This window comes from Melopsittacus undulatus, chromosome 1 (genome assembly GCF_012275295.1).
Source record: "Melopsittacus undulatus isolate bMelUnd1 chromosome 1, bMelUnd1.mat.Z, whole genome shotgun sequence".
NCBI lineage: Eukaryota > Metazoa > Chordata > Aves > Psittaciformes > Psittaculidae > Melopsittacus > Melopsittacus undulatus.
In genome coordinates this window covers 130,237,201-130,261,019 of record NC_047527.1, presented here as the reverse complement: position 1 = coordinate 130,261,019, position 23,819 = coordinate 130,237,201, and the positions used below count along the sequence as shown (strand labels likewise).

Below are 23,819 nucleotides of genomic sequence, written 5' to 3'. Positions count from 1 at the left end.
TCCTGCTGTAGTTGATAGTGAATCAAACCTCTTAATGTAGATTTTGGTCTCACTCAAAACTGTGTGAAATACAGCAACATTTTCTGAGATGGATTATCCAGAAAGGTCAGAGATATATTATTGTCCATCTGCACTTTTTCATGTGTTCATTTCCTTTTCCTTGTCAAATAAAAAGGAATAACCTGTAAAGAATAGAGTAATTTTTGTACATCTGTTTGTACTTTGGTGACTTTAAATCTAATTCTGCAGTCTGCACAATAGCAGATTCCAAGGAAAAACATAGTGAACTATAAGCAGGCAATCACCATTAATCTTGGATAGAAGCTGCCTGGAAGATTGTTTCTTACGGGAGGAGCTGTTAATAAAATGTTGGGGTTTTCTTCTTTATGTTTGTAATATAAATAAATTTCTATTTTACAGCCAGGACTCATCTCACTGTCTACTATTATTACTGGCAAATGCATCACACTGTAAGACTTCTTTTTCTATTGTTTCTAAGAGTTGTTGCATCTTATTTACTTATTCTGAAAGATGTCTCCCTCTGCCTATTTAATTTTTTTTTAATGAAAGATGCAGTCATTTTGGTTCAGAAGCTGCTAAGCATAAGGTTAGGCATAAATACTGTTTTGCTGTGTTAAAAAGAATTCTGTCAGTAGTTTTCTGGTGCCCTTGTACTTCTGAAGTGGGATCTGAAATCCTGTTGGGAAAGAGTCTTTGGGTTTTTGCCATCTTCATAAATATCTGCCCAAATCTGGCCCAAGTTAGAGGCCAAAAAATGCAGTTTGTACATGCTCTGTGAAGAGTTTCTAGAGCTCTGCAGATTAGTATTTGAAGGCTCACTAAGCTCTGAGCACGCTACAGCCTGAGCTGTGAAGGCTTTTCTTTATAGCTGTATCTCCCAGCTGTTATGATGTAGGATGTATTGAGCCTGGATGGAGCTCTGACGTAAAGCAGCTGTACCTCTATAAATTTTGCTGTGTCCAGGCTAGGTCTCAGTGGGCAGGTTTGGGGACCTCAGTGTCCCACTGAGGAGGCAGTTGCTTCCAACCTTTGCCATGGGTACAGCAGGGTACAACAGACAAGGACCTTTTGTCTCTGCCTGGACCCAGTCCCAAAGCAAAGCCTCAGCATATGCTGAACTGAAGGTAGAGCTATATGCATTCATATGCATATGAAGGTAGAGCTGTAGGGATGGAGCTAAATTAAAGAATATCTCAGTGTTTCCCAGTGTTCAGACTTGACCTTTCTGTCTTAATAGTGTCCTAATTCTTCATTTGCTAATATGTGCCAGGAATTGATTATAATAGTCAAGCAAAAATATACCTGCCTAGGAAAACAATTAGTCTTCTGAAATGAGGAACTTGTTATTTTGTGGCTTTTGTCCTGCTCTCTCATCTATTTGAGTGCATTCTCTGTGCTGCAGTGGCAGCCCCTCCAGACTTGTGCTTCTCAGCCCCTTCCTGCCTCAGCTTTTGTATTTCACACCTCCTACATGGACATATTCCCACGTCTGAGGGGAAGTTCCAGGAATTCACTGAGGGGAGCAGTCTTGTCTCCAGAACACAAACAAAGGCAGGAATCCTTCATGTATGCCTTTCCCCCTACCTTTCAACGGCATGCCCTGGCACCAGCATCAGAAGACATAGAGGCAGAAGTGATAGGAATTATCTGATTGTGCTGAATTAGTTCTACCAAATTATGCTATGGAAACAAAATTTTCCTGCCCTCCATAACTCCTAGAGGAGGCAATTTCTTTGTTACTTAATGTGATTTCAAAGCAGGTAGCCTGTGTAAAGTTTGCTTTGTTGCATGTTGTCCAAAGAAGAGTCTCTTTGCCTTTGCTTGGTTGGCAGCAGGAAAATCTGTCTGCAGACTGAATTTTCCATGCTCTCTTAAGTCTATAGGTGCCTTATAGGTTATCTCTTAATAGCTGTATTGCTTCTTTACCCATAGAAACCATCAATGTGAGAGTCCCTGGATCTGGGGTTTGCTGGAGTAGCTCTGACTCTGGTCTCTTAACAAAAAAGTAGGTGGGGAGATGTTGAAGAAGAGTTCTGTCATTGGGAAGTGCATAGTTTGCATTGGTAACTAGCAGTGTTGCAACCAAATGGGTGCTTCAGTACTGGTAAGATAAGTAAATAAATCCTTGCAGAGGTGTCCAGTCCTGTGGAGGAATTATGTGAAAATGCTACTTCTATTCAGTGAAGCCAGCTTCTGAGTATACTATGTCCATTGTAGAGCATGTTTTTTTGTTTTTTTTTTTTTTTCCTGTTAGAAAGCAGAGCAGCTTTCTTATTTCTAGCAGTGAGTGCTTCTCACAGGAAGAGCAGAGGCAACAGATTCTGAGTGTTGGTTCCTCTTTTAATTAACTGAAAGGCCGAACTTTGTTTTTTAGAAGGGTTTTTGAGAATGTGTCTGCTTGGTGAGATGCTGAAGGGGGAACACCGTCTTCCAGAATAACCATTGTTAATGTCCTTTCAATATGAGAGAGCTTTCGCACTCCCAGCGCTCCCAGTTGACTTGCTGCCAGCTGCTTGAGTATTTAATGTATGTATGGATACACTTAAAATTCATTCTCATATATGTGGAAAGAGATGGTTTGTACAAATACATCACATACATGCCCCATATGTGCTCCATTTGGGAATCTCAGAGGGCACAGGGGAATGAGGTTTTGAGCTATTTCAGAGGATGTCAGAGGAAAGGCAGGGAAATTGAAAGATTTATTTGTTTGAATAAATCTCCCTGTTACTGAATTGCTTTAATGTGGCACCTGTTTCTTGTTCTTCCTCTCTTCTTTTGCTGCTACTTTCATCTTATCTAATATGTGGGCAACAAAAACCCCATGTCCGGTGAAATGGAAGATTACAATTATGCATCAGTATTCCTGTGGCTGCTCAGTAATGTCCCCTGGGAGTGTTACAATGAATATCTGACATTAATTGGCTCAGTACCTGTGTGTCTGACCTTGCAGAAATTTAACAGCTCAATTCTACATGTTGTTTACTGATAAAACTTCTTCAGGGCAAGGGCTGCACCTTTGGACATACCTTCACCCCTGTGACAATCAGAAGCAGCAATCAGACTCACTGGTTTTGGAATAAGAAATAAAATAATAGAAAGAGGGACCATGAAGTGGTTTCTCTCCCTTGTTTTGCCAAGCTCTGTTCCTCGGCAATTTCTACCCCTCTTGAAGTCTTTGTCACTGCCAGATACTCTACATTTGATGCACAAATGCTGGTTTTCCTCCTTTGAGTAGTACATGCCTTCATACGTGTGTTTAACATACTGAAAAATATAAACCAGGTCAGAATTAGAGGAACAGCAACTACTGGATGTACTTGTGTAGAAACACAACTCTTTTATGCTGCTCACCCTCTGGTAACTGAAACTGGCGGGAGGGTCTCACAGGGAACTGTGAGCCACTCTTTGGTGATCTCCATGTGTCAATGTGCCCTGCTCAGTCAGCAGCAAACCCTCATCTCCTGCGGTGCTCAGTCAGCTGGCATTAGCAGCTCTGTGGATATGGGCTGTGTGTGCAGAAATGGATGATTGTTCAGCTCCCTTCCGTTTCAGGAAGCCGAGGGGGAGAAAGTCAGTGTTCAAATCCCAGTTTAGCTGAGGTTCACGCACTGGGTGGTCACTGGGCTTAATTTCTGTGGGGTGCTTGTTTTCCAAGTTTAAAAGTTGTTTGTAGGGATTCGTAGGGATTATTTAAAGAGATGCTCACACATTGCACACCTATCCCACTAGGTTTATTGTCTTTGTCGGAGTACAGGAAATTTACAGAATGTGTGCTCTGACTCTGTATTACTGGAGTGCTGGGAGCGCTTGCCGCTTTCTGACTATTGCTACTTGTCCGCTGCTTTATTTGATCGGCTGGGCGTTAAACAAGCCATCACCTCGGAGACACGGAAATCCGCACCCCAAACCTGGCTCTTGCGAGTTAAAATCCAGCGCAAGTTGCTGAGTACTGCTCCCGAAGGGGAGCTGGTTCCTCCCCTCTGCCCCTCAGATACCTGAGGTGTGGGGCGGCCCTGGGCAATGACCGCGATCTCCGTATTGCTCTCCCCCTTGCGCACGGAAGGCGGACGATGGAGGCGGTGGCGAGCGAGCGCGGGAGGAGGCCGGCGCAGCGCTGGTGCTGCGGAAGGTGTGGTCACGCAGCCCGGCCCCTGAGCGGCGCGGGAGGTAAGGCTTCCGCGGCTTCGGGAGCACGGGTCTTGGTCGGCCGGGCCGGGCTCCGCGGCAGCGGCGGTGGGGCGGGAGGGGCTGCGGCCCCCGGCTGGGCAATGGCCCCCGCGGGGCGTGCCTAAGGGGGGCAGTGCGGCGGGAGCGGGGCCATGGGGAGCGGCAGGGTGCGGGTTCCCGAGGCGCTGGCGGGCCGCGGCGAGCAGCGGCCGCTGCCCACCTTCGACGTGCCTTACTTCAAGTACATCGACGAAGAGGATGAGGAGGACGAGTGGAGCAGCCGCTCGCAGTCCTCCACCGAGGATGACTCCGGGGACTCTCTGCTTTCTGACAGATACGTGGTGGTGTCTGGGACGCCGGAGAGGATTTTGGAGCATCTACTCAGCGACCTACACCTGGAAGCCGCCCAGGACAAAGAAACCGGTAAGGAGCAACTCCCACGGGGAGGCGGCGTCTGGGGAAGCGCCCGGCCCCGGGCGGGAGAGGGGAAGAGGTCCCGGTGCCGGCGGAGGGGTCTGTGCGGTGGTCTCTCCCAGGCACCCTCGCCCGAGAGCCGGCTGCTAGCCTGATGTTCAGTCTGGGGCAACGTCAAGAGAAAACCGCGAGCGTGTGGCAACCGGGAGGTGTCCAAGCGCGACGCCCGGGGCAGGTGTGCCGGTGGTGAGCAGGGCCGCTCCCCAGCCGCACACTTAGCGCAACTTGAGCCTTTTTTTATCTCGGGTTGTCGCTGCCGCCGGCTGCGGCCTGCCTTGCCCTGCACCCGTGTCTCCTCAGGCAGAGGCTACCATTCCTCACAGCCTGAATCTATGACTATTTTGATCAGAATACTCGCTCTGCGCTTCAGTCTGCTGGCCAACTACTCGTTTTGCCACCACCCCAATACTTTGGCACACCTTCCGTTTCTCAAGCCCGGCTTAGAAATTTCCTTATAACTCAGGGCACAGTGTATAGCTGGATGCTGTACTTCTGTGTCTTCAACCAGAGACTGTAGTTTGTCCAGCCTAAAGCAATATTATGATCTGGCTGCTTGGCATGTGGTTTAATTTTCAGGTGGGTCTCTTGGCTGTACGCACCAAGATGTATGTATGTATGTATTGTCACCGAGAGCTCCTGAAGTTGTTTATCACAAGTGCCAGCAACCTGCAGTTCGTATAAATAGTTTTAATAAAAGTGGCCAGGCTGGTGAGACTTTTGGAGTTCCCCAATACTGACAACAAGAAGAAGGCAGCTGGCTCTAAATGGCACTCTGCATTTGATCGTTCCCAACAGGGTTAAAATGTATGCTGCTGCCTATATATATATATCTCTCTACAAATGAGATTACTGAGAATAAACACACTTTAATCCTTTTAAGTGACTGAGAATATAAATAACATCTGCGATTCCCAGACAAATGTCTCTGAACAAGTTGTTAGTTTAATGTGGGACAATAGGCATATTCGTAATGCTGATGTGTGAATGCTCCGAAGAAACATATAGGGTGTCTGTTGGTGGTATTATTACAGTATTCCTAGTGCTGCTTTTGTGTACCTAGACATTAATATTTAGTGCAGAGAGAAGGTGTGATCTTTTTCCTTCCACAGATGCCCTCAGACTAGTTCTGGGAGCAATTTACTTGAGCCAGATCTCAGGCAGTGTAGTGAGGGTCTTCCCCTGGCCCTTTAAGGTCAAATGTTGGATCCAGAATATTTCCCATTAATGTTTATGAAATGCAAATTGAGAGACATTAGCTGCCTGCCTTCCTGGTCTGCTTCATCTTTCTTCTTTATAAGCTCACAAACCTGCTGGAAAACAATGTGATTTTCACTAGCAATATGCATTATGTTTTAGGGTTTGTAAATATGAAAGATTCCTTACATGAAGCATTAGATGCTGTATGCATCCTCAGGTGTACTATCTTTTCTTTCTTTTCTCTTTGCTGCCCTCCCTCCCATCACCGGGAGATTGTTCATAAGCCTGTTATCATTGTTGCAGAGAGGGACTGCTAAACTGCCCTCAAAATAAATGCTAAACCATTACTTGGCCTGGTTGTTAGCAGATGGTAATGTATTTGAAGGTTGATTGGCTTTCCTTCACCTCTTCTGCCTTATCCTAAGACCTTTTAGAAAGAAGTAATTAGCTCTGCCCTGTAGCCAGGGTTAACTGGATCCCAGAGGCAGAACAAAATAGATGTAGCTTCAGTTTTTTGCCATCACAAAGTGTGCCAAACCTTGCCCAGCAGCCTTCCACTTCCTCAAGGGTAGTTCCTCACTTACTGTTTTTTTTTTCTGACTTTATTAAGCTGGTAATATAGAACTTTGTCAAAATGGAAGATTTTGGGAATTCTGTTTCACAATGTTCTATGTGGCAGATGCCCCTGTAATATTTTTTTTATCAATCTGTTTTGCATACCTAGTGGCATTTGGCATGAGGAAGTATGGGATATTGACTGTATATGTGTACCTTTTTGTGTGTGCACCTGAAGGCATCCTTCTGCTGACTGTGTGTTTGATTTTGCTCTTTGCATTTTCTGTAGTTCCAGTCTGGCCCATCTCAGAGGACGGTCGTGTTGCAGAGTCCTGCAGACTTGTGTTTTAGCAGGCATAGCTTTGCAGAACATAAAAGGACAATGCTGTTGTACCCAGCTGCTGCTCATGTTGTCAGTTTGCCAGTTCCAGGATTAATCTGTTGGCCTCCTGCTTTTCCTGCAGTCCCCAAACTGTTTTGCTTATTTGTGTCTATAAAGAACACGAGAAGGAGCAGTTCTTAAATATGCTGGTGCATGGGAGGCTGTTGTTCTCTTTGACCCTTTGCACTGCTTCCCAAAGAGGGATTCTCTGCATGTTTTCATTCCCACTCTTTGTATAATAAATCGTAACTGTAACTCTCTACAGTCATTAAAAAAAAATAAAAATAAAATCCCCTATCTCCTGAGGCTAGTGTGGTAATGGAACACTACTTCTTACGAATACTGACAGTGACTGAATGATACACCATGTATTACTTCCAGCCATCCACCATTTTCCAGCCTAAGTCAGCAGGTACCTCTTGAAGCTGGGAGAGTGAAAGGGAAGTTTTGGATCTGGTCTAGAATAAATGTAACTGGGGTTCAGCCCAGACCTCAAGGCTCCCTTCAGCTCTGTTAAACCTATAACAAGATATCTTGAGAACTCTGCTGTGACATCCTCTGCTATAATAAATAGGTGGAGACCTGGATTGAAGAGTCGTCCCATTGTCTGTGATGTTATAGCAATCGAGGACACTAAAGAGGACACTGGAGTGTGTATAGCTAGACTAGTCTATTGCTCAGATGACTTCTGTAGGGAAGGATGTTTTGAAAGCCTGAGGTTTGTAAGACTCTTTGAACTTAACATACTTAATACTGTTTAATTACTGAGGTTGGGTTTTTGGTTTTGGTGGTGACAAAGCCAGGGAGTATATGCGAGTTCTTGTGGTGCCATCTTAAATTTGGGCTTGCCAGTAACGAAGGCTTGCCAGCCAGCCATCTCAGAGGGAGAAAGTTTTCATTTCCTGAGTTACTATAACCTTCAGTGTCCCACCCCCAAGAAGATTGTTTCTGTTTCCTACCATGACATGGATGGAAATTTTAAATTTCTCTGACCAACAGCTTTTCTGAGTCATCTCTAAGGTTGTTGGAATCACTGGGGAATCTCTGCTAAGTGTGTACTTTAGAGGGCAGTTTGAAGTTTTAAGAGTTTAACAAAGTAATACACTTCAAATATGTCAGTATCCAGGCAGAAAATGCAAGGCATATCTCCTGAGCTAATCCTTATCAAGGATATAAGTGAGGAATGGTATGACTGGAACAATATGATGTTGTTGGTCTGAACTGATGTGTCTGGCTAGTGCACTGGATGAGAATTATTGTAGCAGAGGGAAGGCATGACACTTTTGTTAGGCTATCATGGAAGTTAGGATGGCAAGTGACGAAATGCATCATTTGGGCTTGCCAGTAACAAAGGCTTGCCAGCCTTCCATCTCAAAGGGAGAAAGTTTTCCTCTCACAGACCTATTCTAACCTGCAATGTACCAAGCCCCAAGAAGACTGAAGGAACAGAATAAGAGTATGAATCCTAATGATGTAGCTAAATCATGCAGAAAGGTGTAAGTATGGTCTGGATTTCTTAGGAATAGGAAAATTAAGGAATAGTGACCTTTGTACCATGCTGTGTCACCTTACCTGGGACAGTGCATGATCCTTGAATTAGTGAGAATTATTCTCTCTTACACAGAAGCAGTTTTAGCTTTAGGATTTAGAAAGGGCCTCCAGACCACGTCTGTCCTAGAGTGAGGGTTACTTTCGTTTAATCCTTTCAATTTCTACCCATCTACTTTGATGTTGGGTAGTGGCATCCTCTGCAGAACTTTATGTGACCTTTTAGAGGAATGGTACTGCCTTGCATCAGCTGATTGTAGTCAGCTGCTAAATGATGTGAAAAAAGGTTACAGCTTGGCCTTTTCTAGGTGTGTTTTTTGTTTAATAATCCAAGAAAAAAATATCTGATTGCTTTTTGATATTTTGTTTTTTTGTTTCTTAGCTATAAATGACATTGTTAGGAGTTTTGCTCACTGTGCTTTATTACTGATGAGTAAAAGGTTTTAAAAAATGTACTCCTGTGATTGTCTCACAACCTGATGCACGTGGACTGATGCCAAGAAGAATGAATATTTGCCCCACACTTCATGATCCTATCTTCCAGCTTTTAGGATGGAGGAAATAAATGCTTGCTAGCCCTTCCTCTTACTAGTTCTTTATAATAAAATGATGCCTGTTATCATTTTGAGGATTTTGTAAGCTTTTCAATAAAGTCTTAGGAAAACTGGGTAAACTGAGTGGGCTAAATGCATATTACCGTTATGCCTATAGGAGAGGAATAAGAGTTTAGCAGACTGCATGGAGCAACATTATCGAAGAATAGCAGAAAAGCTAAAATAATCATTTATCTCAGTCTTCAGTGTGAGAGAACCTGGGAAGGATCTTGTGCGGAACCATTGCTTCATTGAGCATGAGTCTAAACTGTTTCAAATTGGAGAGCCAGTAGAAGTAGGTTTAGAATAAATCAATAAAATGAATAGTAATAAATCACCAGGATCAGATGTTACTCCCCAAAGACTTCTAAAGTAGCTCAAATATGAAATTTCTGAGCTCCTAACAGTAGTTTGTAATCTATCATAAAATCATCTTGAGTGACAGAGGAAGGGGAAAAATGTGATGCCAATTAAAAGTAGTGGTTCTATTTGGGGAACATCTAAGCAATAAGGTTGTAATTTTACCAATACATTATTCCAGCATAAAGTGGCACTGTAGTCAAAAGAACCAGCTCAGCCTTCACTGGCCACTCACTGCTGTTGCTGCACTGGTCCCTTGGTGCAGTCTCCAGGTGACAGCCTGTCATGTGATTCTGTAACAGAATGAGCAGGGAGTTAGTCCTAGTTGATACTGATGTAGGAAATACCAATTTTTAGTTTTAAGGCAGATCAGTTTCCTGATCCTCTCTATCTGTCAGTGTCACAAAGTTTGCCTTGATACAGGGAGAAGGTGGCAGGGAATGGGAGGTGAGCAGGTGGGGATAGCAGGAGAGATGGACTCTTGCCTTCAGAAGCTGGACTTGCTTGCGGGAGTTTGGTTAGATGCAAAACTGCAGTATAAAGCTATGCCTTTATGCTAGTAAATTGACTGGCAAAAGAGTAAAAGCAGAAGGAAGAAATGCATGCAGAAATATTATACTAAGGGAAGGGAAATGTGGTGTTTGGTTTTTTTCAGAGATAAGTCAGATTTTGCGTAGCCTGTAGAGCTGTTAAAGATTTGAAGGGGTATGAGGGTGTATATGGTCTGGTGTGCCTGTATCTTATATTTGTATTTCCACATTGCTTTTGATAAAGTCCCTTGCCAAAAATCCTAAAAGAAATGTAAGGATCCTTTTAATAAAGAAGAAAACGCTTTTCAGGACTGATAATGACTTAAAAGAGAGAAAATGAAAAGTAAGAGTAAATTGCCAGTGTTTAAAATGGAGAGAAGCTGCCATTTAAGACTAGGTGCTGCTGAGTGTGGGATGAAAACTGAGGTAATGGCATCTGACGATAATATTAAATGGCTAGGGGTCTTGTAGTAAGTGAAACCATAGTAAATTGGTGGCCATTCAAGAGTATGTTCTTGTAGACCTTGTTATCCCACCTCTGACTGCCTGTTTGAGCTGTTGTGTTGTCCTGTTACCATATTGACAAACTTAGGTTGTCACTGCAAGGTGAGTTAGAATAGGAAACAGATCTAACTCAAAAATATCCTCATGGAAGTAGTAAGAACAGGGCAGTCTAGGACTGGGAAGATACTTTAGGAGTTAGGAGCGTTCCTCCTCAAACCAGCCCTGTGCCTGAAGAAGGATGAAAGGAATAAAAATCTGCATGATAAAATTGCAGATGAGATCCAAATTTAAAAAATGCAAGTAGTGCATTTTCTAACCCAGAGAAAGGAAATCCTTATATATATTCAGCAGAGGTGCTGAATTGGCTAATATCATGCAGAAAATAGGTCTTTAGAGATAGAGAAGATAGTTCTTGGAAATTTTTTATCATAATTGATTAAAAAGACAAAACTATTTCAGACAATTAGGACAAGCAAGAGCCACAGTTATACAATTGTGTAACTGTGTAATATGGTATGTATAATATGGTTCCTTCTAATGCCCCAGCTCAAAAAGGTTGTAAATGAACTAAAGAAAACTTGAAAAGGGCAGCAAGGTTAATTAGAAGTATAGGTGAAATACATCTAAGAATGAATAGTGTAGGTTTTGTCATCTTAGAAAAATAGTTTCTGTAAAGGAGGCATATAGTGATCTATGGGACTATGAATTGTATGGGGAGGGTGAATATAGAAAAATTATTCATTGTTTCTCATAATGTGGGAAGTGGTTTTTTTAACAGTCAAATTTCTGGGGTTATAACTAATAAAAAGGAGTTCTTTTCTGATATGGTGCACAGCTAAAATGTGAAACTTATTACTGTGAGGATTTTGTGGTAACCAAATATTGGAAGGGTTCAAAAACAAATCAGGCAAAATCTTTGCAGAAACTGCATTGCTGCAGTGAGGTTGATAACAACTTCCTGTTTGGAAAGCCTCCACTGTCAGTTGCTGGAAGCTAGGACAATGTATCAGAGAATGATAACTCTGTCTTTTTCTTGTTTTATTTCTTCCCCTGGGCATCCTCTGTTGGCCTCTTACTAAACATCTAGTTCTATTGTATGGGGATGTTTGAGGTGACCCAGCGTACTGCAAGAAGCCCATTGCAATTTGGAAGCAATTAATCAGAATCTGAGGTTAAAATATGGTATTAGTTCCTTCCCAAGTTATCAGTTCAGTTGGCAGCAGACAGCAAACAGTTTTCTGCTGATAGGCTTTGCAAATGTCATGGTGGGGGCTGGAGCTAGGACAAGAGAAGCAGGAGCTTCTTTCTGTCACATTAGCGAGCTGAATCAGCTTGCAGACAGTGCCATGCCTGAGATTCACTACAGGCAACCTGTCACACGCTGTGGTGGTTAAGCTAATAGGAAATGCCAGCAAGGGGAATAGGTCTGAGATACTGTCTCTTGCCAGGCACTCAGGCAGTTATTTCTGAGAAATTAGGACTCAGAACCTGAAAAAGAGTGGCTTTTTTTTTTTTGCACTTGGGCATTAAGGCTTGTTAGGGCAAACTTCAGAAAGGCAGAGTTTGGGGATGAGGCTCCTGGATTGTCATATTAAATGACTGGAAAACTAGAGACAGCATGAGGAATGGTGAGCATCTAGTGATCAGGGTGCTGTCTTCATTATCAGGACTCTAGGTACTGAGGGTATTTTTTCAGTTCACCACCACAAATACTTCTCATGGTGTAAGGACACCTAGCAAAGCAGGCCCTTTCAAGGAGGAAAAGGTACTGAGTTATCCATCAGACAAACACATGGTTTCAGTATGCCTAGGAATGCCTAGGCACCTTTGGGCACCTCAGGCACCTAAATAGATTTCTTTCATATCCTGTGGAAGAATATCTTGAGGTGATGATGATAGGGCCCTAAGAGTTTAAAGTGGTTTGTGTTTGAGTCAAATTTGCAGAAGAAAAAGCTACCATTATAGTCAATTAGATCATAGTATTCTTAGTTCCTCAGTCTTTCCTTTGTAATTATGGGGATCATTATACCTAGTTGTCACCTTTTGCTATGTGAGAAAGTGATAAGGAGCCGGCATGAAAGCCTAGTGTGAAACCATTTATTATGAAGTTGGGCACTGTAGACAATATAGGGGTGTTTGATGATCTTAGTGGCTTAAACAGGAAAGAATTGGGAAGCACACTTCTAGCAGGAGAATGTTTTTAAGGTTGAAGATCAATAATTTTCTTTTGTCAGTGAAAAAGGCTTTTAGTTTTTTTATTTTTTTAAAGTAAGAAAAGGCAGAATGTGTTAATTTGTTGTACTGCAAAATAGACCTGACTGATATAAAAAATGTGATAAAACATTTGGAAGGCAAGTTGTTTTGATACTGGGAATTTGGTAAGGTTTCTGGAAACCTAATGTGACCCTAAAACATTATAATCAGTTATTTTTAAAATCACTTTTGCCCTGATGACATTGGAATTCTGGGTGATACGAATTATCAAACCAGTGGAGTTAAGTATTTCAAATATATGAAAGGATATATGGTCATATTTATCTCTAAATTAACAGATACAGTAAGTAGCTGAGATTACAAAGAGACGTGTTAGTGTATTTGAGAAATTTTTCTGTGGAACTTTTTTCAGAATGTTGCTTTTGATATTTACTGATTTTCTGATGGTGTTAAGCCAGGAACTGAGTATGGAAGGGATTAAAAAAATGCTTCCAGGGTTTTGTTTTATAAAAATGCTTGTGTTTTGGAGATAAAAAGAGTAGCAGAGGTTGTCTTTTAGTTTCTGCCTTTTGCTTTTCTAATTGCTTGAGTGTATCTGGTCAGCATTAAATCTAGCAGAAATTATTTGTGTTCCAGGGTCAGAAGGGTGGGACTGAGGGCCATAAAGGCACCAAGGAAAACTGAGTCACTGCAGAGTGGTGATGCCAAAGATATCTCAACAAAGGGGATGTCTTAGAAGTACACCAGCCACTTGGGTTGATTCTCTGTCTGGCTTAAACACTACACTGGTGGTTGAGTCAGTTCCATGGCTGCAAGTCTGGAGATAAAGCAGTCCAGGTCTGTTCTGTTGCAACCAGTGAGCCATAAGAATGTCAAAAACAAAGTCAATCAACATCAGCTTAGCAAAAAGTCATAGCTAAATTCTGAAATATGTCTAAATAATAGTAACTCTTACTGACTTCAGTCTCCAGGAGATCATTCCTCTGCAGCAGTGGGGTCAAACCACGAAGTGTGAAGGTGAGACAACTTTCTAGATCCTCTCAGCTCTGTCTTCCTGATTTCCCAGGATGTGGCTCATAGCTGACTAATTATAAAACAGAGTTACCTCAAAGCTGCTGTTTCTAATAGAGGAAAAGTGAGACCTGATTTGTAAGGGAGTAGTGTAAGAGGAACAGCAGCAGATGGTGTGTGGGTTGGCAGGTCAGTTAACTGTAAGAGTAGGAACTGGAAATGAAAGGCTGAAATATCAGTGTTGTCTGCTTCTTAGAAAGGCTCTGCATGTCCTGTTCCTTCAGCAGGAGCCACAGACCATCAGGAACCTCAACTGTGGTGTCCTTCACCATGGATCTCCCATATTACCTATTTCCTCATTCCCACCACTAAGCCTTGTTTTCCTTTCCTTCCTTCTTAAGGCTTTCTACTATCTACCTTGAAAAACTGGATGTTGTCTTCAGTGCTCTCTTTTATGGGTTGCTTTTCTACAACATAAAGAGTCACCACCTGCCGGCATAAATAGGGGTGTTTGTCTGTTAATAACTTCTGTGTTGCTATTAGCACTTAGTGCTATGGCTATTAAGTTGAAAGCTTGTTCTTAGGATACAACAAAGCACTCCTTCCCAAGAGCAGACTCTCTGTAATGTTGTAAAACATGGAGATGGTGCTCTGAATTCAGACTTTTTGGAAGGAAACTTTTGAAAAGTGGAGGAGTTTTTCTGTGAGAATGCTGAAAACATAAAAATTTACGTTCACATACTTGTTACATCTTTGAGTCCAAGAATACAGTTTGTGCACTGTCTTCTGGGTTTGAATTCTAGTGTTTCCAGTGCTCAGAATTTATATGGCTCAAAAATACAATGATTTGCTTGTGAGATTAACATTATCTGAGGAATATAAAGAGTGTATTCATTCTCTGACTGCAGGGTAGAAGGATAGATTCACTGAAGACCTGTGCTTTGAGGTTGTGTATTAAGAATCTGAAAGAAATGTGTTCTTCAAAGCTGCTTTTTTTCTCCCTTGTGAACTAAATTTACTCTCATGCTGTTAATGCCTCCTTCCCACACAATTCTTCTTCACATGCCCTGAGTTCAGATGGTTTCACGGTCCTATGAAAGTAGCAGCCCTAGTCTTTTTGTGAGCAAGAAAGGGACTGTTTTGGCTATAGCCAAACTAAGCTCACTGTCATGCGGCCTGTTACTACCCTTTGGTGACACTTCATTGTATAGTGTGCTGAGGCAGTTATTTTCTTCCCCATCTTACCATTTTCTGTAAATCCTTGTCCTCAGAGCACACCCATGGAAATTAAGAACAAAAAGCCACCACAGAAGACCTATTTGTGAACCATCAATTGGAATACATTTCTGCCCGTTTCCCAATGTGTAGTGTTGATAAGGCTTTCTGTGGGCTCTTAAGATCTCCCTCATATCTGTGAACCCTGAGCTGCATTACAGCAACAAACTCTTCCACTTGCTGTGTAGCTGAATAAACTCAATTGCTTGAGAAAGCCTGCCTGTGACGTTGGCAAACTGATGCCAACATACCCTGGATTACCAAGTGCAGCAAAGCTCCGCTCTGCCTTGCCCTAATGCTGACTGGTGTCTTTATCGTGTCTGAGGAAATAAGAAGGGAAAGAGCAGCTGTGGCAGCAGCTACTGAAGGCTGGGTTTGCCCTGTGCTGAATGAGGTTGGTAGGGGATTCTGCTGTGTTGTGTTATCTTGCTAGGTTTCCATTCTAATGGGTGAATCAGGAGATTGGCTGTTACATGTAGGAATAGATGGTTGTAGTAGGAATATTTTTATGAGAGCAGAGGGAACTGTCTAAAAAGGAGATAATGGAGCAGATTGTGCTTGGCAAAAATTCAGAAGCTTCATGCATTAACTGCAATCAGTAAGCTTGTAATGCAGGCTTTAAATTGCTGTCACTTTTTTCAGAAAGGAAAGCTTCATCCAGTTTAGTTTCAGTTAGGGTATATAAGACCTTTTAGGAGAGCTGTTGTGCCAACATGTGGTTGGCATTGGAGATAATCCTGCTTGATTTTTTAAAAGTCAATTTTGATCCTTTCAGAGATTGAAATACGAGTAGAATTACAGCACTTTGACAGCCAGAGGGTTTTTGTGAGATGTCACTTACCTTCATGAAGTATAGCTGGTTCTGGCAGAAAGAGCTTCTCGGAATAGCATCAGTTACTGCAATAAAGTAAATTGCTTGTCCCATCTTTTAGACAAGGTGAAAAATACTGATGTGAGTTGTAGCTGTGGCAGCAGCTCACATCACTGTCTTCTGAGCCAGGCTGAGATCATGGGATGACCGTGTCTCAGCTCAGAAAAGCTTGTGAGATCCATCTGAAACCAAATCAGTACTCTCTCTGAAGTGAAAATATGATGGCTTGTTTTCAAGGACACTGAACTCAAAAACATTCTGGGGTGAGAGGACAGGGAAAATAGATCAATGTAAATAAAGTGACAGTGTTGATGCATCTAATTTTGATGAAAGCTAATAATCAAAACCTTTGTCTTTCTTTTGACAGCAGTAGGGATGAACTGTGATTTTATTCCTTTGCTTGAACTTGAGCTTTGATGGAAATATAAATTGCCAGAATCAGGGATGTAATCATGGAGAAATCATGCTGTCTGACCTGGGAGTGCTGGAGGCATTTATACTTCACCTTCTATTGCTTTTCAATTTATTTTCTTTTTTTCTGCAGCCTGAATCCCCCTCCTGCCATTAGCCCTCCTCCCACCCACAAGGGTCTACCAATTACCCAAGCAGCCTTTCTTTAACCCTCCCCACCTCCACTTCTTAGGATTTAGGGCTAGTTGAACTCTCTAAGAACCACCACAGCTAAAATCAGAAAGCCAGATACTGCCTTTGTTCTTTCCCAGTTGTGAATTCAGAGCCCTGGAATCAATATAATAATGAAACCCTTGTTGACTTTCGTTTCCCTCCCCGACAGAATCTTGTCCATGGGGTCTTGTTTGTTGTTACTGTTAGTACATCATAGGTGATTTACAGCAACAAGCTGGAAGCAAACAAACAACAGTGAAAAGCAACTACAAATAGCATTTGTCAGATCCGTTTTGTCAAGAGGTTTTTCACTCAGTCTTAAAGCAGCAGTGAGCATGCAGCACTGCCCCAAAGCATGGAAACCACCAGTAACAAGCAAATGCAAACATTTTGCCTATTAAGGCAACTACAGATTCTTCTCTTATGAGAGGCAAACAGATGCAGACCTCTGGCCTGCTCAAGCCCAGCCTGACTGTGAGGAAGCAGCCCTGGCAATGCTGCAGGCTCCTCACTGTCCTCTTCCTCCAACCTAGAGAAAGAATGTCCACCCTGAGCAGAGCCTGGGAAGCAAAGGGAAGCTGCCTCCTCCTGCCTTGCTCTCTTTGTGATAGCCATGTAGGACTCTTGGGCCATACACAGGTTGCAAATGCTTTGAAAGTGGTATCTATACGTGCTTCGTGTGCTCTGCCCAGCGGGGCTTCTTGGTGATGAAGGAGTCTTTCCCCAGGGCAGTGTGAGACCTTGGGGGGTTCACACATCCATCACTTTGCCATTGTGTGGCCCCCTGGACCCCTGAGGTTTGCTGTGACAGAAGCCCCAAAACACACACAAGATTTTGGGATCTGGGCAGTTGGGGAACCTTGGCATGTTGGGCAAGCCAAGTCTAAACCTTTAGGCCGGGGAGGGTCTCTGCCAGCTGAAGCTTGGTCTCTCACATATGTTCTCCAGACCTTTAGTACTCTCCCAGATATTTCTCTTCTGTTGCAAAGCAGCAAGAAAGCACTTTCCTGAGGTCTATCCTGAGGTGGTGTTAGTGGGTTGAGGCAATGTCTCCAGTGTGATGTGTTTTGGTACATCTTATGGGTTGCTTGTGCAGCTTATATAAATGTTTTGAACATTTTATTTATTTTTCTTTGATGTGTACATACAGACTGTATTAGTGTTAATGGGAATCTGATCTACTTGCTTGAGGATTTTGACATGCAGATGGGATACAGGGCATTTGATTTAACATCTCAGGTTAAAGGATTGAAAATTTGTTTAGGGAGTCAAGGTTAGTAAGACACAATTTCTGAAGTTACACCCATGTTTGTGATTACAAAGAACGCTAAATCTTTCATAACAGATTTGTAAAAGTGTCTGAAAAACATGAAAATGCCATCAGCTTTGCAAGAAATGGCAGTATTGGATTTTCTTGATAGATGGAGAGCATTGAGATCCTCCTAGAGGGGACAGTCATGTCAGTCTGTGATGAGAGACCTACAACAGGCAGGAACTGCTGCTATTTGTAGTGTTAGCAAGAAGGCTAGCTCCTCTTCTGAATCCCTGTGATTTAGGGGAGCCCTAGATAATGAAGGTAGAGAGATTACCAAAGTCTGTCATTAGGCCATATACAAGCTCTGCTGAGGTTCAGTATTTGACAGGATTAGGATTGTGTTCTCTACTGCAGAGAATGGCAGATCTGTATGACCAAGTTCCAAACTGAACAAAAAAGGGCAGGTTTTGAACTACCTTAAGATTATTAGATGTTAATAGTTTTCAGATGATCTCATTTCAAATGGGAAGTGAATGCACCACTTCCCATGCAAATCTGTGAATCCAGAGATGCACAGCATTTAGCTTGGCTACTCATGATTTACTTATATTTTAAAATGCAGATGTAGGCATGTGTGTGATGATTTATTTCTTGTAATTGGATATAGTGATTAAATGAGCTTGAATATTATACTTCATTGTTCTTCTGGGATGTGGGCTGTTGTATCTTTAAAATAGCATCTCCTAATGGAATCAATTCCAGCTTCTATATATTTACTGTAACCGGTGATGTGTTTCTAAAAACTGATTTGGAAAATTGCTTTTAAATGTATGTTCTTATATAGGGAGTATCTAGCTAGCTGAAGACTGGTAAGTTATCCTAGAAGTCTTCCTTTAAGATGCTTTTCTACCTTCTCTGAGAGGCATTCTTTAGTAAAAATAAATACAGGCTTACAATTTTGTAACCTGAAAGAAGCTATAGGAAGTGTTGCACCAGCAGAAGTGTCTACGCATATGCAGCCATGGACTACCAAGTAATTGCAGTTTGAGACAGACATCAAGTAATTGATAATTTTCTATAGACTAGCCAGGGCTGATACAGAAAGAATAATGCTTCTTAGTCAGAAAAAAAAAATGTCTTTTTGTAGTTGGCCTTAATGACTTACTGAATAAACAAAACAGTTTAATGAAAAAAAATCCAAACCCTTATTTGCAGAAACAAATATGGAAAGATGATGAGTTATCATTTTACATATATAGAGGCATTCAGAAGCCACAATGCATGACTAGTGATACACAAACACAAAGTAAGAGACATTGCTCTGCCCTAGAATTTGAAGGGTCCACTAAGAGAAGACCCAGCAACCCAGCGCAACAGAGAGACAGGAGCAGCAGTGACAGGAAGGCCTTGTTAGAGAAACTGGTTATGGACAGAGTCTGCATAATTTTAAATAAGGAGGGTATCTCAGTGATGTTAGTAGTTCTAGTGTTTAAGATTGTATATTTTAATCAAAAAACCCTATACATAAAGCAGCAGCTGGAGGCACTGTCTCTGCATCTCCTTTGGCTAAGCTATTTTAGGTCTACAAACGTAGCTGTGCTTAATGGCAGCCTTTACTTCAGTGAGACAATAATTTCTCACTCATCACCTACAGATGCCCTTATTCCCATTACTTACAGGACTATAGGGTCTGAGAATTTGCTGCGCTGTCTCAAATGTGCTTGAAATTTGTCAACAGATTCAAAGGTTACAGAGCTAAAGGGGAGGAAGATTGATGGACAGTTGGACAGACAGTTCGGTTGCAAAAGATGTTTTCCTTTGGGGAACAAGAAAAAAGAAGGAATTCTGAAGTAGAAAGTATGCTGCTGTTAGAGTATTTAATTTGAAGAGGGTTTGGCAATTTGATAAGGAAGGGTGATTCACAGTGGGATCACCATCTGAATCTCACATTTGATGGTGTTTGCCTCACTGTCAGGAGGCCAAATGTACTGGTATTATCTGGATGGGGCTGTGGAGAGATGAGCAGAATGAGAGTGAGGACACTGAGTTTGTAGTCTCAGCCCTGGCAGGTACCTTCTGCCCCTGATGAGCCTGTGTCTCCTTCTCTTTCTCCATACACTGGAAAAATAAAGCATGCATTATAAAAGCTGTGCTGGCACTTATGGCCTAAAAGAGCTATAGAAATGAAAGATAGCAGCAAGTGCTAGTCACAGCTGGATGTTTTCATGTGTAGTGGTGAAACATGGAGTAGATGACCCAAGAGGCCCAGTTCAATACAGTGTCCTATCTGTTACTGCACTTTGTGATTTTCTTTTTACCTTTGTCCTAAATGCTGCATCAAATTCGTGTATGCTTTTGCAAAAAGGTAGGGTTTACATCTTGACCGAGGAGATTCCTCTGTGCCTGCAAAGCTGAACAACCACTTTTTACAAGGTAGAGAATGCATCTCTTGCATTAGATGCTTTTCAGTGTGTGTATGAAAGATACAGTATCTTGTAAGACTTGGGAAACAAATATACAAATGAAGAAAACTGGATTATGCCAGTCCAAAGTTGTACCTATCAGACAGTTCTATTCTGCGTGTATTTTTGGTCACAAAATCAATAAATAACACTAAATAATGCCAAAAGTGAATATATACCTTTAGAAAATTACCCCACTGGGCTTTCAGCCAGTAATTGCTTAATGCCTCCACTTTATTTAACCGAAATAAGCTAGGCTATCAAATAAAATCCCTGAGTAATTATGGTACAGCTGCATCAAAGATCTAATGCTAAGCTCCCCAATGAGAGAGAATAGTCTGAGAATTATCAAAATAAAGGTGTTCTTTCTCAAAAGCATAATGTGGAACTACTGTGTATTGCAAACCATTGAAGGTCCTTGTGCAAGAACATGGTCTGCTGCCACAGGGAAATATGCCCATGCAGATATTTTAATACTCGCAAGCATTATCCAGGTCTGGATAATGCCTGTTCTTCATATATTACCCATGTATGATCTTTAAGCTGTGCAGGGAGGAGCCTCTGTTATTTCTTTCATTCTGGGGTCAACGCAGGGTTGTACTGACAAACTCAATAGTTTGAAGTTGTTAGATGTTCTTAATACATATACAGACTATGCATTGCTGTCTTCCATTAAGTTGTAATAATGAGAAAAGCTGTCTTTAATTACTTTAATTACATGTTAACCTGTCATTGGAATAATTCGGGTGTCTCAGTATAGCAAGTACAATTTGGCCTCATAATTTAAGGATATAGATCATGTAAATAAATCTAAAATTAATGTAACATTGTATTTTAACACCACCATCATGAAACTCAGCAGGTTTTTTTTTTAACCCATTCACCACATGAGGAAGCAAAATGCAGCTGCCTTACGAGTGCTCTGATGCCTGTTCTGGTTTTATGCAATGAAGCTGTTCTTTACTGCACCAGCGAGCAGTGAGGAAGGCAAGCGTGGAAATGTCAAATGTAGATATGGCCCTGTTTGGTTTTGGGGTTCTTTTGGGTGCTGTGTCTCTTCTGCCAGTACAAGGAGGTCTCTGCTGTGTGTGGTAGGTGTTCATGTACTGCATAAATTAAATAGCTCAGAGAGGTCTGAGAAGTGTGTGCCCATCAGCTTCAAGTACTGTACACCCCTAGGCAAAATACTGGAACTGGCATCCCTAAGCACTGCAGTGGCATTGCAGTATGGTAATGCCTGTATGAGTCTCTTGTGAGGTTTGCAAGATGTATTCACTCCTCCTCCTTGCCCCCTGGCCAGTTTAGCTTGTAACACATTGCAGCCATGCAGCTCCCTTGCTGGGCCTTTTGCCTCCATATGTCAGAAGATGGTGGCAAATGCGTCACTGCTTCTGCAGTTACATGGTAATGGGCCACAGCTGCCTATGCAAGACCCTAACCTAGTGTGTGCAACCCAATGCACCAAAAGTGTCCTACCACTTGACCCAATGCTTTTTCTCTTCTGTGTGCTGGATGAAGTGCGTGGTCTGTACGTTAGTCTAGTGCATGTTATTGCCATCTTACGCTGAGATACCCAATAGTTCTTGCTAAGATGAAATGCCGTCATTCCCTTTGTAGGCAGTTCTGCCGAATCTGCAGAAGCCAGGAGTGTTTCGCCAATGGATGCTTTGTTGTGCTAGGCTTCCCTGAAGAGCCTCTCTGGTGTTTTCTGCACATGCTCCAGTGCCATATGTTGGGGAGCTTGCACTGCTTAGCATATTTATGATAATTTGGTTCCCAGGGGCAAGCAACATTTTTCTTATATCTCTTTCCCTGTGCCGAAACACAAAGAAATTTCCCCTTGCTGCTTTGTAGGGGGAAAATAATAAATCAAAGCTTCTTGCTAAACACTTTTAAAAATCCACAGTGCAGATCTGTACATTTCTGTTCCCTTAAGGGACCTATCCCTCTGGGTGGTATGGAAAGCAGTTAGCAGCAGGTGATGGGGATAAGACTGCACACTGAAGTCTAGGCATTGCACCTGACCTGCAAAGCTTTTGATGTGGCGTTGCCACATGTAGTTTGACCTGTTCTTCATCCATATTATGTACCAGTGTGGAACATATTCTGGTCACTGTACTGCAGTTGTCATAATCTGCTGGACTGGATGTTGTTCAAATACAGTAGATTTTGGAGCCTGTCATTAGGTACCGAAGTTAAAACTTTTGTGGCTAATACTCCTAATTTATTTGAAAATAATGCCAGTTAAGATTTATTATATATATATATATATATATATATATATATATATATACATATGCATGATATTTTGGGGGTGTAAACAGAAAATTTTAGTTCATGTTCTCAGAAATGTCACTAAAAAGTGGGCTTTTTAAAAGTACTTCAAGTTGAAGACCCAGAAATTAATAATTCAAAATCTTGTTTTAGACTCATAGGGTTGGAAAGGACTTTAAGATCATCTAGTTCTAACCCCCCTGCCATGGGCAGGGACACCTCACACTAAACCATGTCACCAAGGCTTCATCCAACACTTTGAACACTGCGAAGGATGGAGCACTCACAACCTCCCTGGGCAACCCATTCCCGTACCTCACCACCCTCACAGTAAAGAATTTCTTCCTTATATCCAATCTAAACCTCCCCTGTTTAAGTTTTAACCCGTTATCCCTTGTCCTATCCCTACAGTCCCTAACGAATAGTCCCTCACCAGCATCTCTATAGGCCCCCTTCAGGTACTGGAAGGCTGCTATGAGGTCTCCATGCAGTCTTCTCCAGAATGAATAGCCCCAGCTTTCTCAGCTTCTCTTCATACGGGAGGTGCTCCAGTCCCCTGATCATCCTTGTGGCCTTCCTCTGGACTTGTTCTAACAGTTCCATGTCCTTTTTATGTTGAGGTCACCAGAACTGCACACAATACTCCAGGTGAGGTCTCAGAAGAGCAGAGTAGAGGGGCAGGATCACCTCCTTCGACCTGCTGGTCACACTTCTTTTGATGCAGCCCAGGATATGGTTGGCTTTCTGGGCTGCAAGCACACACTGCCGGCTCATGTTCTCATTGACCAACACCCCCAAGTCCTTCTCCGGAGGGCTGCTCTTAATCTCTTCTTTGCCCAACCTGTAGCTGTGCCTGGGATTGCTCCAACCCATGTGTAGGACCTTGCACTTGTCGTAGTTAAACTTCATGAGGCTGGCATCAGCCCACCTCACAAGTGTGTCAAGATCCATCTGGATGGCATTCCTTCCCTCCAGCGTATGAATGGAACCACGCAACTTGGTGTCATCGGCAAACTTGCTGAGGGTGCACTCAATCCCACTGTCCATGTTACCAACAAAGATGTTAAACAAGACCAGTCCCAACTTCGATCCCTGAGGAACACCACTCGTTACTGGTCTCCAGCCAGACATTGAGCCATTGACCACAACTCTTTGTGTGCAGCCATCCAGCCAGTTCTTTATCCACCAAGTGGTCCACCTATCAAATTGATGTCTCTCCAATTTAGAGACAAGGATGTCATGTGGGACAGTGTCGAACGCTTTGCACAAGTCCAGGTAGATGACATCAGTTGCTCTACCCCTGTCCATCATTTCTGTAGCCCCATCATAGAAGGCCACCAAATTGCCAGGGAGCATTTCCTCATAGGGAAGCCGTGCTGGCTGTCACCAAGCTCGTTGTTGTTTTTCATGTGCCCTAGCATGCCTTCCAGGAGAATCTACTCCAAGATTTTGCCAGGCACAGAGGTGAGACTGACTGGTCTGTAATTCCCTGGATCATC

General features: G+C 42.4%; 1 protein-coding gene across 3 annotated transcripts in view; it reads left to right on the top strand.

Moving 5' to 3' along the window:
* Nucleotides 1-23,819, top strand: part of RAPGEF5 (Rap guanine nucleotide exchange factor 5) — a 95,688-nt gene that overhangs the window by 21,790 nt on the left and 50,079 nt on the right. For 2 of the 3 annotated variants that reach the window (XM_034065544.1, XM_031052521.2), the window contains exons 2-3: nt 4,088-4,191; nt 4,526-4,614. In XM_034065544.1, coding sequence (XP_033921435.1) covers nt 4,088-4,191; nt 4,526-4,614 — 193 coding nt within the window. Of the gene's footprint in view, nt 1-3,855; nt 4,192-4,525; nt 4,615-13,519; nt 13,566-23,819 lie in introns of those variants that run through there. The other variant, XM_031052522.2, reaches the window with a different exon arrangement.